The 12540-nt window shown below is 42.7% G+C and overlaps 1 protein-coding gene and 1 long non-coding RNA gene across 2 annotated transcripts in view; one reads left to right on the forward strand and one right to left on the reverse strand.

Annotated features, from left to right (window-relative positions):
* Positions 1–68: 68 nt before the first annotated feature.
* The window catches only part of LOC117701717 (transmembrane epididymal protein 1A-like), a 43748-nt gene continuing 31276 nt past the window's right edge, over positions 69–12540 (forward strand). The window contains exon 1 of the mRNA XM_034493234.2: positions 69–1283. Coding sequence (XP_034349125.1) covers positions 262–1146 — 885 coding nt within the window. The 5' untranslated portion in view covers positions 69–261 and the 3' untranslated portion in view covers positions 1147–1283. The remainder of the gene's footprint in view (positions 1284–12540) is intronic.
* LOC143433933 (uncharacterized) lies at positions 3858–11721 on the reverse strand. Its single transcript, XR_013070261.1, has 2 exons — positions 9299–11721; positions 3858–4451 (listed from the first exon to the last, which is right to left on the reverse strand). It is a non-coding gene; the product is annotated as an uncharacterized LOC143433933 (long non-coding RNA).

Consider the following 12540-nt stretch of genomic DNA (forward strand, 5'->3'; position numbering starts at 1 on the left):
TCTCTGCCATGCCACGTGGTATAGAAGCTGAAATCTCTGCCCCAGTAAGCCTCATACAGGAACACCCTGAGATGACTAACAACCACATTACTTAGATGCCCCACGCTGAGAGTGTCACAGATCATCTTTCTTACAAGTGGCTGTCAGCACCAGGTTGTTGCTGCAGGCCCAAAGACTCTCTTGTGAGATTTCTGAGGAGAGCCAGTGAAGGTCTATCATCTGCTGGCTCTGCTCTTCTCTGAGTCTTCACTCAGAAGAGCCATGGGAACCTTTGAAGGACACCTGCTGCCAGGAGTAGGCTTCCTCATGTTAGCTGTCTACTATTCCTTGCTAACATCTTTGGCCCTGCTCCGGAAACAGAAGGTGCTCAAGCACCCCTTGCTCCCGAAGAAGCTGCTAGGACACAGGCTGTTTTGGAAGGTATCCTATGAAGCACTGACAAAGGTGGTTGTCCTCTCTATTTGTATCATTGATGAATACTTCTACCCCCCAGGAGTCAACCGTCTGAAGATGATAGACTGGGAGGACCCTCGGCGAGTGTTTATTTTCAAGGACAACTGGGAGCATGTAACCATGTTTGGGTTCTTTTTGCTCAGTGGCATAGTGGACATTGTGAGCCAGGCACATCTGACACGTTGGAGTGTGAAGCTGGAGCGTGCAGCTGAAGCCCTGGCTTTCTATGTGATGGTACTGCTGATGATAACCCATATTGAGAACAAAAGCGCCTTGGAAATCCGAGTGCATCTTCTGTTAGTCTTGCCTGCCTTCTTGCTTGCTCTGGTGCTCACTGTGGAGATCTGGATCCCTGACAATGCCCCACTCTGGGTCCTCAAGAGCTGGATGGCACTGGTGTTAAGCACTTGGATGATGCAGATCTGTGAGATGTATATACCTTTCACTGGACAGCCCTGGAGGGCAGACAGCCCTGTGGACCTGGCATTTCTAACCATCTTCTTCTGCTGGCACCTGGCCTTAGGGCTGGCCTTGTTCTTTACCATCTATGGCCTCTGCAGTCTCTGGCACTGTCACTATTCTTCCTGGACAAAGCCTCTTGAGATGAGGTACCAGCGGTGCTCTATGGGATCCAGTGGTGAAGAACTAGAAAAGCTCACTGCAGAACCTGTGCCACAGAATGGAGGTGTGTAGGCACAGAAACTGTCTTGAGTGTGCATGCACAGCCTGGAGCCCACAGCATAGCTTTTCCACCCTGGATCCAGCTTGCTTATCCCCAAATATACCTGTAGCTCTGAGGAAAACTTCTTAGTTATCACGGTTCCATCCAGGTCAGTCCCTCACCTCTTTTCTTATCTGTAGGGTTTCTGGTCATTCATCTGGAAAGAACAAAATGGTGCTTTTCTGTAATAGCTTTTGGTAAAATTTCTTAGTAAAAATAAAGGAAGGGAAAAAGAAAGGAACTTAAACTGAGTACGTCTACTTCTGACTTCTGGGAAAGTAGGGAGGAAGAAGGGGAGGCAGTTTACCAAGGGTTGAAGTCAAGAGAGCAAAGATTCCTGAGTGGAATTCTTGAAGATGGTTGTAATAAGGTGATTACAATGTAATTTTAGGGATGGTGACTTGCTCAGTGTGTAGAGGCACCAGCCACAAGCCTGAGGACACGAGGCCTATCCCTGGGAAACACAGTGTCAAAGGAAAGACTTGACTTTGACAATTTTGTGGCAAACATACACTAAAAATAACATGATATCAATAATATGTTTAAGCAAGTTTAAAGTGTGTGTGTATATTCCACAGGTAGAGTGTCGGCTTAGTGTTCCCGAGAACCTGGGTTCACTAGTCCAGCAAAATAAAAAAAAGCAAGCCAATAATTTGTACTGCCTTGGTTTTTGCTGTGACTCAAAACAACTTGTTCCAGCTCCTTCAGAAAATCTATTGCATGTATTGTATCTTTTGTGACTGCTTCTGGGGAGAAAGCAAAGAAATGCTTGGATCTCACCTGAGGAGAATGGGCTGGGGGAAGAGTCCCATGAAGTGGAGATGGATATAAATGATCTTCATGGATGTCTTCAAATGAGATGCAGACACCAAACATCTGGAAGTTTACAGACATGGCAGTATGGAAGGAGGTGGAGAAAGGAAAGCTGGGAGAAGCAGACACATGAAACCACTGTGTTTACCTTCCCATACAGCCAGGAATGCTCTCCTCCAATCAGGGAAAGCTTCTAGAAGCACAAAGGTTTGCAGACAGCAGACAGTGCAGCTATTTTAAAATGCCATAGGCATCCAAAATGAAGCAGTGATAAGCAGAGCCTGGACCATGGTCTCTGGAGACCATCAGAGGGGGGAGCCAGGGCTCTAGCAGTCTACATTGGCTAGGAGTGAATCTTATAAAGGGGCCTATCATTCTGAAACACGATCCAGGCCTCTGGCCCACACACCCCAAGCCTTCTCTTCCCAGTGGGGCATGAACCAACTCAAACAGAAACTTTTTCTACCAAAAAGTCCCAGAGCCAGAACCGGCTTCTCCCTATGACTAAGAAACTTAAGCTTTGGGTCTCCTTGTGTTATACTCTGCTCATGTCCATGGTGGCAGTGTTCATATTTATCACTGATAATTTATATGTCACAGAACATTCACAAAAGTGAGGATTTAAATTCTTTTCTCTAAAGATTGTTCTCAAAGTTGCATTAGCTTTCTAGTTGGAAGAACCTGGCTCTGCCTCACTCCCCAGGCTTAGCAGAGCTGTGCTGTCAGTCTGAGTCACACAAATCCAACTATCTGAGTTGACAGCACATTCTCTGTAAGAGGGAAGTGTTAAAACATGTCCTCACACCACCTGAGAGCAAAAGCGTAGGATGTGAACTGTATCTCACACAAGATGAGAGGCACTTGCGAAATTCAGTTCCTTGGTCAACACGTATACATGGGGGACTTTGGCAGTAGTTCAGGAGTGATGTACTTGCATAGCATGTCAGGAGGCCTTGGCTCCATTCCTTGCACCACACAAACAAACAAACATGAGTGTCAGCAGATCCTAAGTGTGATTTACAAAAGGGAATTAGAGTTTGTGGGTAGTTGCTTGGAAAACGCAGAGAGGGATCCTCCATGCTGGAAGTTAGGCATGGCTGCTGTGGCTCCACAGTTTCTTATGGCGTGGCCCCAATGACAGGAGAAAGTCCATGGGCTTTTACTGGCTTTAATGTCATGGCAGATGGTGGATGGATCTGGATGCAACCCCCCAAAACCCAGAGCACACCCAAGTTAAATAGGGAGGGAGAGAGGGAGCATGGGCTGGGTAGGAATGCTTAGTTGGCTCCACCCTCTGGCTTTGAGGTACCTCGTTAGTATGTAAATCTCCTTAGGGCCCGAGGCCATAGACCTCTATGTGGGGGTGGTTGTCGGAGGGCTGAAGCTAAATGAAAAGAACCAGTGCCTGGGAGCAGAGCTGAACTCCTGCCATCCAATAAGGTTCTGAGGTTCTAAGCTTGTGCTTGACCAAGCACCCAGCTGCTTTTCACAGCCCACCACCCCACAAGAGTTAACAGATGTGTCTCAAACAGGAGGCAGAAATACTTTACCTAGGCTGACTACTTATCTCCCTGTGCTTAGTGTGGGGTTTGTCTGCACATCTGGACCCTGAGGATTGCATTGGTTACTGTTTTCTGAAGAGAACAGGATATTTAGATGGAAATATAGATAGATAGACAGACAGACAGATAGACAGACAGACAGACAGACAGACAGATAGACAGACAGACAGACAGACAGATAGACAGACAGATGAGATAGAAAAGCATAGCTGTAGCCGCCTGTGGCCACAAGTCAACTGGATTCACCTGAAAGGGGGCCTGGGAATGAAAGGGGATGGAGGGCAAGAAGAGATGAAGCCAAGACAAAGTTCTCTGATCAAGGCTCATAGCTTTAATGTTCAGCTCTCAATTTAAAGGGGAAGACCCAACCCACAACCCCTCCTGGTTTCAGATGGGTGGGATAATCCATAGTCCACTCCAGGTCACGGCCAGAGATGTCTTCAGGCAAGCCCAGGGGCAGTTCTGCTTCTGTGTTCTGGGCAGGCAAGGTGGGTAACTCCACTTAGATCCTATCACTTGGTCTTGTTGTGGTTAACAGGGTCTCTCAGGCCTGCTCATGGTGGGGGGAAGGGTACAGTTCCCCCGTTTTGGTTAACTTAAAAAGAAAAGTTAGAGAGAGGTGAGGCAGGAATATGGTCGTCGTGATATCTGGCTACTTCCTGCTGACATTGGGGGCGAAGTGTCTCTAGGGGGAACCTAGAAGAATGGGTATGGGGGATGTTTGTCCAGTCTTAGTAGAGTTGGCTGTGTCCTGCTGTCCAGGGTTTATGGAACCCATCTGAAGATAGGTCAGGAGGAACAGGTCCAGTAGAAGCAGCTGTGTGGGGTACACGATTTCATCCCATCTGGGGTACCAAGTAGCCGGGCTTGTTGGGAGAGATCTTTGTGTGAAGGCAACCTATCTGCTTGAGACACAAGGTTCAAAAGTTAACAGCAACATGATTATCCAAGCCATATAGGGAATAAGGTTGAAAGTGGAAATGTTTTAGTATCTAATCCAACTGCTGGTTGACAAGGATCAGATACAAGGTCTATGACTACTCAAGCTGGTAGATTTCAACAAAAGCTGTCTGTTTACAATAGTTTATAGCCCTCTGTTTCAGTGTTTTTCCATGGAGACCCGACTTTGAGCAGGCAAATAAATCAGGCTTATTGTTGATTTTAGGCCCCCAGTGTACAGTCAGGGCTGTCCGTGACATCTCATCTCTTCTCCAAGTATGGAAGGACCGTGGTGATTCTAATCTTTTCAAGGAGGGGATAGAGGCCTGACCCCCAGTAATTAAAGGGGACCTTGTAATGGCTCCAGTCCTCTTGTCGTTGTCCAGTAAGGCATGAGGGCCATACCTGTCCCGATGTCTTTTTCCAGGAGAGGGGATACTTTGACATCAACCCCTATGCAGTCAGGCTTGTCCCTCAGGGAACCCAGAAACATATTTTTAACTTTTATTTATATTCCCTTGCAGTGCTTTGCCTCGAAGCCTATGCAAGAATTCAGATCGCCAGATAGAGGGGGTTCTGGGTGGCCCCTCTCTTCTTGGTCTAGGGGCGGAAGTGCCCTCTTTTAGGTTGGGTGGAGATGCGACTTGGGAATACCCTGGATAGAGTAACAACCTTATCTAGAGTCTCGTGTTCCTCCACGGCTAACATATGATAATGTATCTGACTAGATTTGTTATCAGATTCTTCATTATCAGAATCATAATTATTAGGCTCAAGATCTGTGTCCACTTGACAGACCAATCTTTCAGGCAGCCATAGGGCTCCATTTTCTTTTTCTGAAAAAAATACAGACCGAGCCACGACCCCAAATTAAGACAGGGTCAGGACCATTCCAAGAATTAGTTAGGGGGTCTCTCCATTAGACCCTGGAAGTGACTGGATGCCAATGTCGATTTGCTGCAGACTGACCTTTAACATCAGTTTGCAGAAAATTTAAAACAAATAACACAAAAGCACATCTTGCTTTTGGTGACCTTAGAGGGTATAATTCTCCCCCCCCCCTTTAGTTTAAAAAGCCAACCTTTTAGAGTTTTTGTAAAATCATGGAAGAAGCACCAATAGCTGTTTTTCTCACACTCAGAGAGATATTAAAGTTTCATAATCTCTCTTACACAATTTTTTGTCCTTGAGGATAATAAGGAATCCTGGTAGTAAAGTTGTCAAAAAACATCTCAAATGTTTGACTGTAGTCAAATAACTGCAATAGCCAGTTCCATTACCTATCTTAGTCTGGTATGGAACACCAAGCACAGGAAAATAATATAGGCAATAACTGATATTTTTAGTTGCTTCTTCTTGTTAAAGTAGTTACGACTAGAAAGCCTAAAAAGTGTCAACTCACATGTACATATTTTAATTTTTTAATAAAAAATGAGTAACATCTATTTTCCAAGATTGATTACATGTAAGTCCTCAAGGTTTAACATCATTATGAAAAAATTGAGAATACTGAAAACAAGTTTTTGCAATTTAACTTGCACACTTTTTAGAAATGTCAAATTATTATATCAAGCTATTACTATTTTGATGCTGTAAGAATAAGATAGTATGGCTAATTATTTGTGAGGCCTATAATCTACCTAGTATACAAATCTGCTCTGGCATTGTCCTGGGGTTCAGGCAATCCAATGAGCTTTTAAATGTTTTATAAAGTTAAGGAACAGTACATGTTTTTAAAAAATTAAGCTGTATTTTTATAAATAACTATAAAATTTGAGAATTAGCAATATCTAAAAAAGGAACAATTTTAAGCAATTATAAATCATGAACCATATACTGGCTATAAGTATATAAATTGAAAGCTTGATTTTCTAGTATTTTAAACAGTGGCTACAACACATAATTTAATTATTTGTGCTCAAGTAGGGGAAACTCAAGAAAATAAACATATGATCTAATTACATATACTGCCTTCTCAATATATGAGGCATCTGTAAATACAGTAAATACAGCAAACATCTTTTCTATGAACTGCATGCGTAGTAAATTTCAGGAAATATAAAAGCATGCATAGAGAAAAACCGTAACAACTTATCTTTTGGATGGTGATCATCAAATTTGCTTAAAATGTTTGCCATATAATAGGCCAAATATCATTATTTTTCAATAACCAATCTTTTTTAGCTGAGTGAGAGTATCAGATGAATGCCAAGCTGAAGGCGATCTTCTAATAATTGTTACATAACTTAAGATTAGGTCTCTTGCTAGTAATAGACTGAATCCAATATATATTAGAAGAACCAAAGCAATCCTGTCTTCTCTCATTATTAACAAACTTGGAAGGGAGTGGATGCAAAGAAACAAAAACAAGTTGAACAATTCTTTTTCCAGCAGGTAGTTACAATGACATGGGGGAAGCAGCCATTATTTAAATTTCTCCAGCATAATCATTACAACTTTTGGCCCTGAAGACTGTTGGGAATGTCTTTGGGCCTGAGGTTGACCCTTCCAAGGAACAAACTAGGCAATAAACAAATTCCAGAAAAAACCCTTCAAGGGGCTGGTCAGGATGACAGAGGCAAAAAGAGTATTTGTCACACAAGCTTTTGCTGCACCCATTGTATATCAACTTAATTCAAATGTAAATGTTTTTAATCATGGCCTATATCCTGAGGCCTGGCCCAGAGATTATCTTTCCTGCACCAAGGACGAATGTGTCATGTGACTGGATTATTTGTTTGTGCCTCTGTTTTTGGGACAGTCATTTTAAAAATGACTTGAATCTCCACATTTAAAACATCTTTTATCTTTACGGTTCTGTGCAAGCATTGCTTGTACAGTGGTCCCTTGTAAGGCAGACAGACCCTGATGGTAAGAGGGCCCAATTTTAGCGCAAAGACGAATGTATCCATGTAAGTCTGCCTTTGCTTTGTGCAACAGGCTGCATTAGCATTCTCATAAGCCAAATGAGTAACAAAAGGAATTCCTGTTTGAGGATCTCCAAAAATTCTACCAGCTGCTTTCAGCAGCCTGTCTACGAATTTCTGGAATGGTTCCTCAGAACCCTGTTTAATACTGAATAAATTTCCACTAAGATCCCCTTTAGTAGGTAATTGATTTCAAGCACAGCAGGCAGCCATTGCAATCTATGTATACACTCTTGCAGGCAGTTTAACCTGATTAGCATTACCTTCATATTAACCTTCTCTTAGAAGCATGTTAAGATCCCAATCTGCATTGCCTGCCTGGGCATTCATCATGGTGGTTTTCTTACTGGTATCACGACATTTTGAGTTCCAAAGCAAATAATCTCCTACTGACAAAGTAGCCTTACATATAGTTTTCCAATATTTGGGCATTAAATTTGCTTCTACCACAGTATCCAATAAAGCTTGTGTGAAGGAGTCAGTAGACCCATATTGTGCCACAGTTGTTTTTTAACTCCTTTATTTAACTCTACCTGCTCTAGCCTTTCTTCTATAAACATAAGTGAGTCAAAAAATCTCAAGCTCACGATTGAACTGCCTGTCAGCTGCAGCCAAAGGAATGTTGGCAGTTAACCACATTTTTAAGTTTCCTTTGCAATATTAGCATATAACCATAATTTTTGGAAACAAAACCAATTTTTAATGATGTAAGCAATCTATTTTCCCTAAAATCAACACCAAGTGGATTACTTTTATGTTACAAAGTTTGGCTGCCAGTTCTTATATATGAATGCATGATAGTGCAGCCTTTAATATCTCATTAAATAGACATTACTTTTAAATCTTTTATACATTTGGTTTTTGAATGACTAACCCTGTGTTACCAGTTTTAAGCAAACCTTTTGTTACCCAAGTTGTAAATTTTTAATCAAACCCAATAACTTTAGGCCAATGATTTATAACCAAGACATGTAGAACATATTTATACCTTAAAACCAATTACAAACAAAAATGAAGTGACAACACATCTTATATATTTAAACCAAACAAAATTTCTCGATTTTTCTAGCCATAATTCCAAAATAAAAGCACCTTGTCACAGAGATTTTTCCATGACAAACAACTCTTAACTCCCTTATTTAATCAAAGAAACCCGCCTGTCCCTTTAAAAGCAGCCTTTCCAGCTCAGCTAGACTTTTAGCTACAGGTGTTAAGCAAACTTATCAGCTGCTGCTCTGCATATTAAAACTGCCTTTGAAAACCAAGTTAAACTAGACCAAGTGTTGAATCAAGCAATTTTAACAATCTTTTAAACATTAAACATAGAACATAAAACAAAGACGACCAATCATTCATACAATGAGACATGTGGACAGAAAACACAATGAGACACGTGGACATTGGTGCACCAAGGACAAGACAATAGACAAAGAAAGCAGAACTAAGGATTTCTCTTAGTTTCTCTTGGTCTAAGATGTCTCCTGAATTTTCTCTTGTTCCTAGGAGAGCTCTGAAACAGCCTTTTCATTCTTTTTTGCTGGCATAACCCAGAGAGAGAACAACTGCTTTTCAAAACCCTTTCTCTCTCTGATATTCAAGATCTAACACTTTATCCCTTTCTTTAGGAGATGTAGCTGTGGCTGCTTTCTTAGTTTTCCAATTTCTTCTAACCCTGCTCCTTTCACCTGAAGCAGCTCTTGCAAGCTGCGGGCAAATGCCTGTTTAGAATTCTCCTGTCCCAAAATTCACTCTCACCTCCTAGGCAAGATTAGGCATCGGATCAACACCTATTCAACCTAGACCGTATCCCCTAAAACACACTTCCTGCAAACATGGCCTCCAAAAATTAACTAGCGCTAGTATCAATACTGTTTGCTACTTACCAAGTGTGCGGGATACTTTCCTTCTTGTTCCATTTTCAGTGGAGCTCCACCTAAGACAGCGTTCCTCAGCTGGTCCCCCATTTTCAAGCTCCATGTTGGGCACCAATCTGTAGCCGCCTGTGGCCACAAGTCAACTGGGTTCACCTGAAAGGGGGCCTGGGAATGAAAGGGGATGGAGGGCGAGAAGAGATGAAGCCAAGACAAAGTTCTCTGATCAAGGCTCAAAGCTTTAATGTTCAGCTCTCAATTTAAAGGGGAAGACCCAACCCACAACCCCTCCTGGTTTCAGATGGGTGGGATAATCCATAGTCCACTCCAGGTCACGGCCAGAGATGTCTTCAGGCAAGCCCAGGGGCAGTTCTGCTTCTGTGTTCTGGGCAGCCAAGATGGGTAACTCCACCTAGATCCTATCACTTGGTCTTGTTGTGGTAAACAGGGTCTCTCAGGCCTGCTCATGGTGGGGGGAAGGGTACACATAGCAAGTCCAAAATCTGCATGATAGGATAGATAGGCTGGAAACTAGGGCAGGTAGAGGCTGCATTTTTAAATTCCTAAGTTTTATACAAATAGAAATCTCTAGGTGGTGGTGACTGGTGTGGCTGGTCTTTCCTAGGACCTTCAATGGCTGCATGAGACCTGTACTCACTGTAAAGACCAATCTTCTCATTCAAATGCTGGGTTTTTGTTTGTTTTTGTTTTGTTGTTGTTTTGTTTTTTGTTTTTGAGACTGGGTTCTCTGTATAGTCATGTCTGTCCTGAATCTCACTCTGTCACCAAGTTGCCCTTGAACTCGGACCCAAACTGGCTAATCCAGCCAAGCCCAGTTGAAATAAAATTTACTGTCATACCCAGCATATCAGAATGTGGGTACTAAGGTGTTGTGGGTGATATTAGAAAATGAGCCCATGATCTTCCCGCACTAACTCTGGAGTACTCTCCTCCCACCAACTCTCAGGCAGGGCTGGAGTTTCTGAGCTAGTTCTCCCAGGCTGTTTCCCAGTTTGCTCCTGTAGTAAGTGGTCACTGTGTTTCCAGTTCCAATTCATTCATCCCTGGAGTTGCTAATTTCTTCACAGACCTAAGCACCTGGTTGTTGGTCGACCCACTTGCCAGTAATCCAGTAAAGTAAAACTCTAAAGTTTAAGATTAACCAAAGAGATTTATATATCAGCAAATACTAAAATCACAAGATGCCCACACAATTAGAATTCTTGTCCCAATTATCTAATGTTGATATGAATAACTACCTGAGACTGCTAGACACATGAGGGTATCATCTGCCACCATCTCTCCTCTCTTCTCTCCTCCCTCATCCTCTCCTTTCTCTGTGTGTATATTTTTCTCTCCTCCCAACTCGTAGCTTCACCTCCCTTTTTCCTGTCCTTTGACATGGCTGCACTGTAAATACATTGGACAGGAAATTTCTGCCAGACATTGGCATGTCTTCTATCAGCTTATCACTTTTGGAAAATTTCCAAAATAAAAATAGTAATTTAATTTTAGAGAAATGTCATCAATAAGCAAGACTCTGATTGCTGTATTGATGCACATGTCATCTGAGTTAAACTTTCTTCCCAAGCTCTATCTACTGGGGAAGGACTTATAGCACAAATGCTGAGCTTCTGGTTCAGTGAGAGTCGCTGTTTCAGAACAAGGAGGTGGAGACTGACAGAGGAAGACACCCAATGTTTGCTCTGGTCTCTGCATGGGCACACATGATTACAATACTCTCTCTCTCTCTCTCTCTCTCTCTCTCTCTGTCTCTCTCTCTCTGTCTCTCTCTCTGTCTCTCTCTCTCTGTGTGTCTCTGTCTCTTTCTCTCTTTCTCTCTCTCTCACACACACATAGACACACACACTCACTCACACACTTACACACTCACTCACATGAATGTAGTATGCACACACACACACACACACAAACACTGCTTATATTACAACAAATACTAGACAGAAAAGATTCTAGCCAGGAAGCATTGCAGACCGAAGAGGTCTAAGAATGTCTCCCTCCCATTATAGCTTATATCTGTAGCTAGAAACTAGGAAATGACATACAGAACTAACCTGGACTCAGTCAGTAGCATGCCTACCATGCAGCATGAGAATCTATTTAGAGACCCTGCATCCAGAGAGAAACAGAGATGGCAGCACATGTCTGTAAACTCAGAATGTAGGGCTGAGACAATTGGATCCTTGGAGCTAACTGGCCAGGGGATCTAGTGAATTAGCATGTTCCAGGGTAAGTGAGAGACCCCATCTCAAAAGGTGGAGAAGAAGACACAAAGTTAGCCTCTGGCCTTCAGATGCATATGTACATACATGCAAATAGACCCACATGTACACACACACAAAAACATGTGTGTATACACTGCCCTCCCAACATACAAGAAGGCAATAACCTCATTGGCTGAAGTTGCCACTCACTTCATAAGGGCATATTTTAAAATAATTTTGTTACATTTCCATGTTGATTTGTATGTGCACACTCATACACAAGTGGTTGCCATGTGCATATAAGGACAGAGGAAGACTTTGACGGGTCGATTCCTGGGAATGAATTCTCTCTTCTTACCTTGTGGGTCCCAGGATTGAACTCAGGTCATCAGGTTGGTGGCAGGCACTTTACCCACTAAGTCATGTCATGGGCTCCATGTATAAATGTATTTGGGCAGCGTTTAGCCTCTAATTGGTTGGAAGTTCAGCTGCTATGATTGGCTAAGTCTAAGTGGCTTGGTTACAGATTTATAGTCAGATTATATATCAGTTTGTTTATAGATCAAGTTGGGTTGGTTTTTAGTATATAATAAGTCTGTTTTATTTTTATATTTTTTAAAATTTAATTTAATTTTTTACTTATTCACTTTACATCTCACTCACTGCCCCCACCCTGGTCACCCCTTCCCACAATCCTTCCCCCATCCCTCCTCCTTATCTCCTCTGAGTAGGTGGAGGACCCCCAGTTATCCCCCGACCCTGGCACCTCAAGTCTCTGTGAGGCTAGGCATATTATCTTCCACTGAGGCCAGACAAGGCAGGCCAGCTAGAAGAGCATATCCCATGTACAGGCAACAGCTTTTGGGATAGCCACCACTCCAGTTGCTCAGGGCCCACTAGGAAAACCAAGCTGCACATCTGCTACATATGTGCAGAGCAGCCTAGGTAAAGCAGGTATATGCTCTTTGTTTGTTGGTTCAGTCTCTGAGAGCCCCAAGGGTCCAGGTTAGTTGACTCTGTTTGTCTTCC

Source organism: Arvicanthis niloticus, unplaced genomic scaffold (genome assembly GCF_011762505.2).
Source record: "Arvicanthis niloticus isolate mArvNil1 unplaced genomic scaffold, mArvNil1.pat.X pat_scaffold_216_arrow_ctg1, whole genome shotgun sequence".
Taxonomy (NCBI): Eukaryota; Metazoa; Chordata; class Mammalia; order Rodentia; family Muridae; genus Arvicanthis; species Arvicanthis niloticus.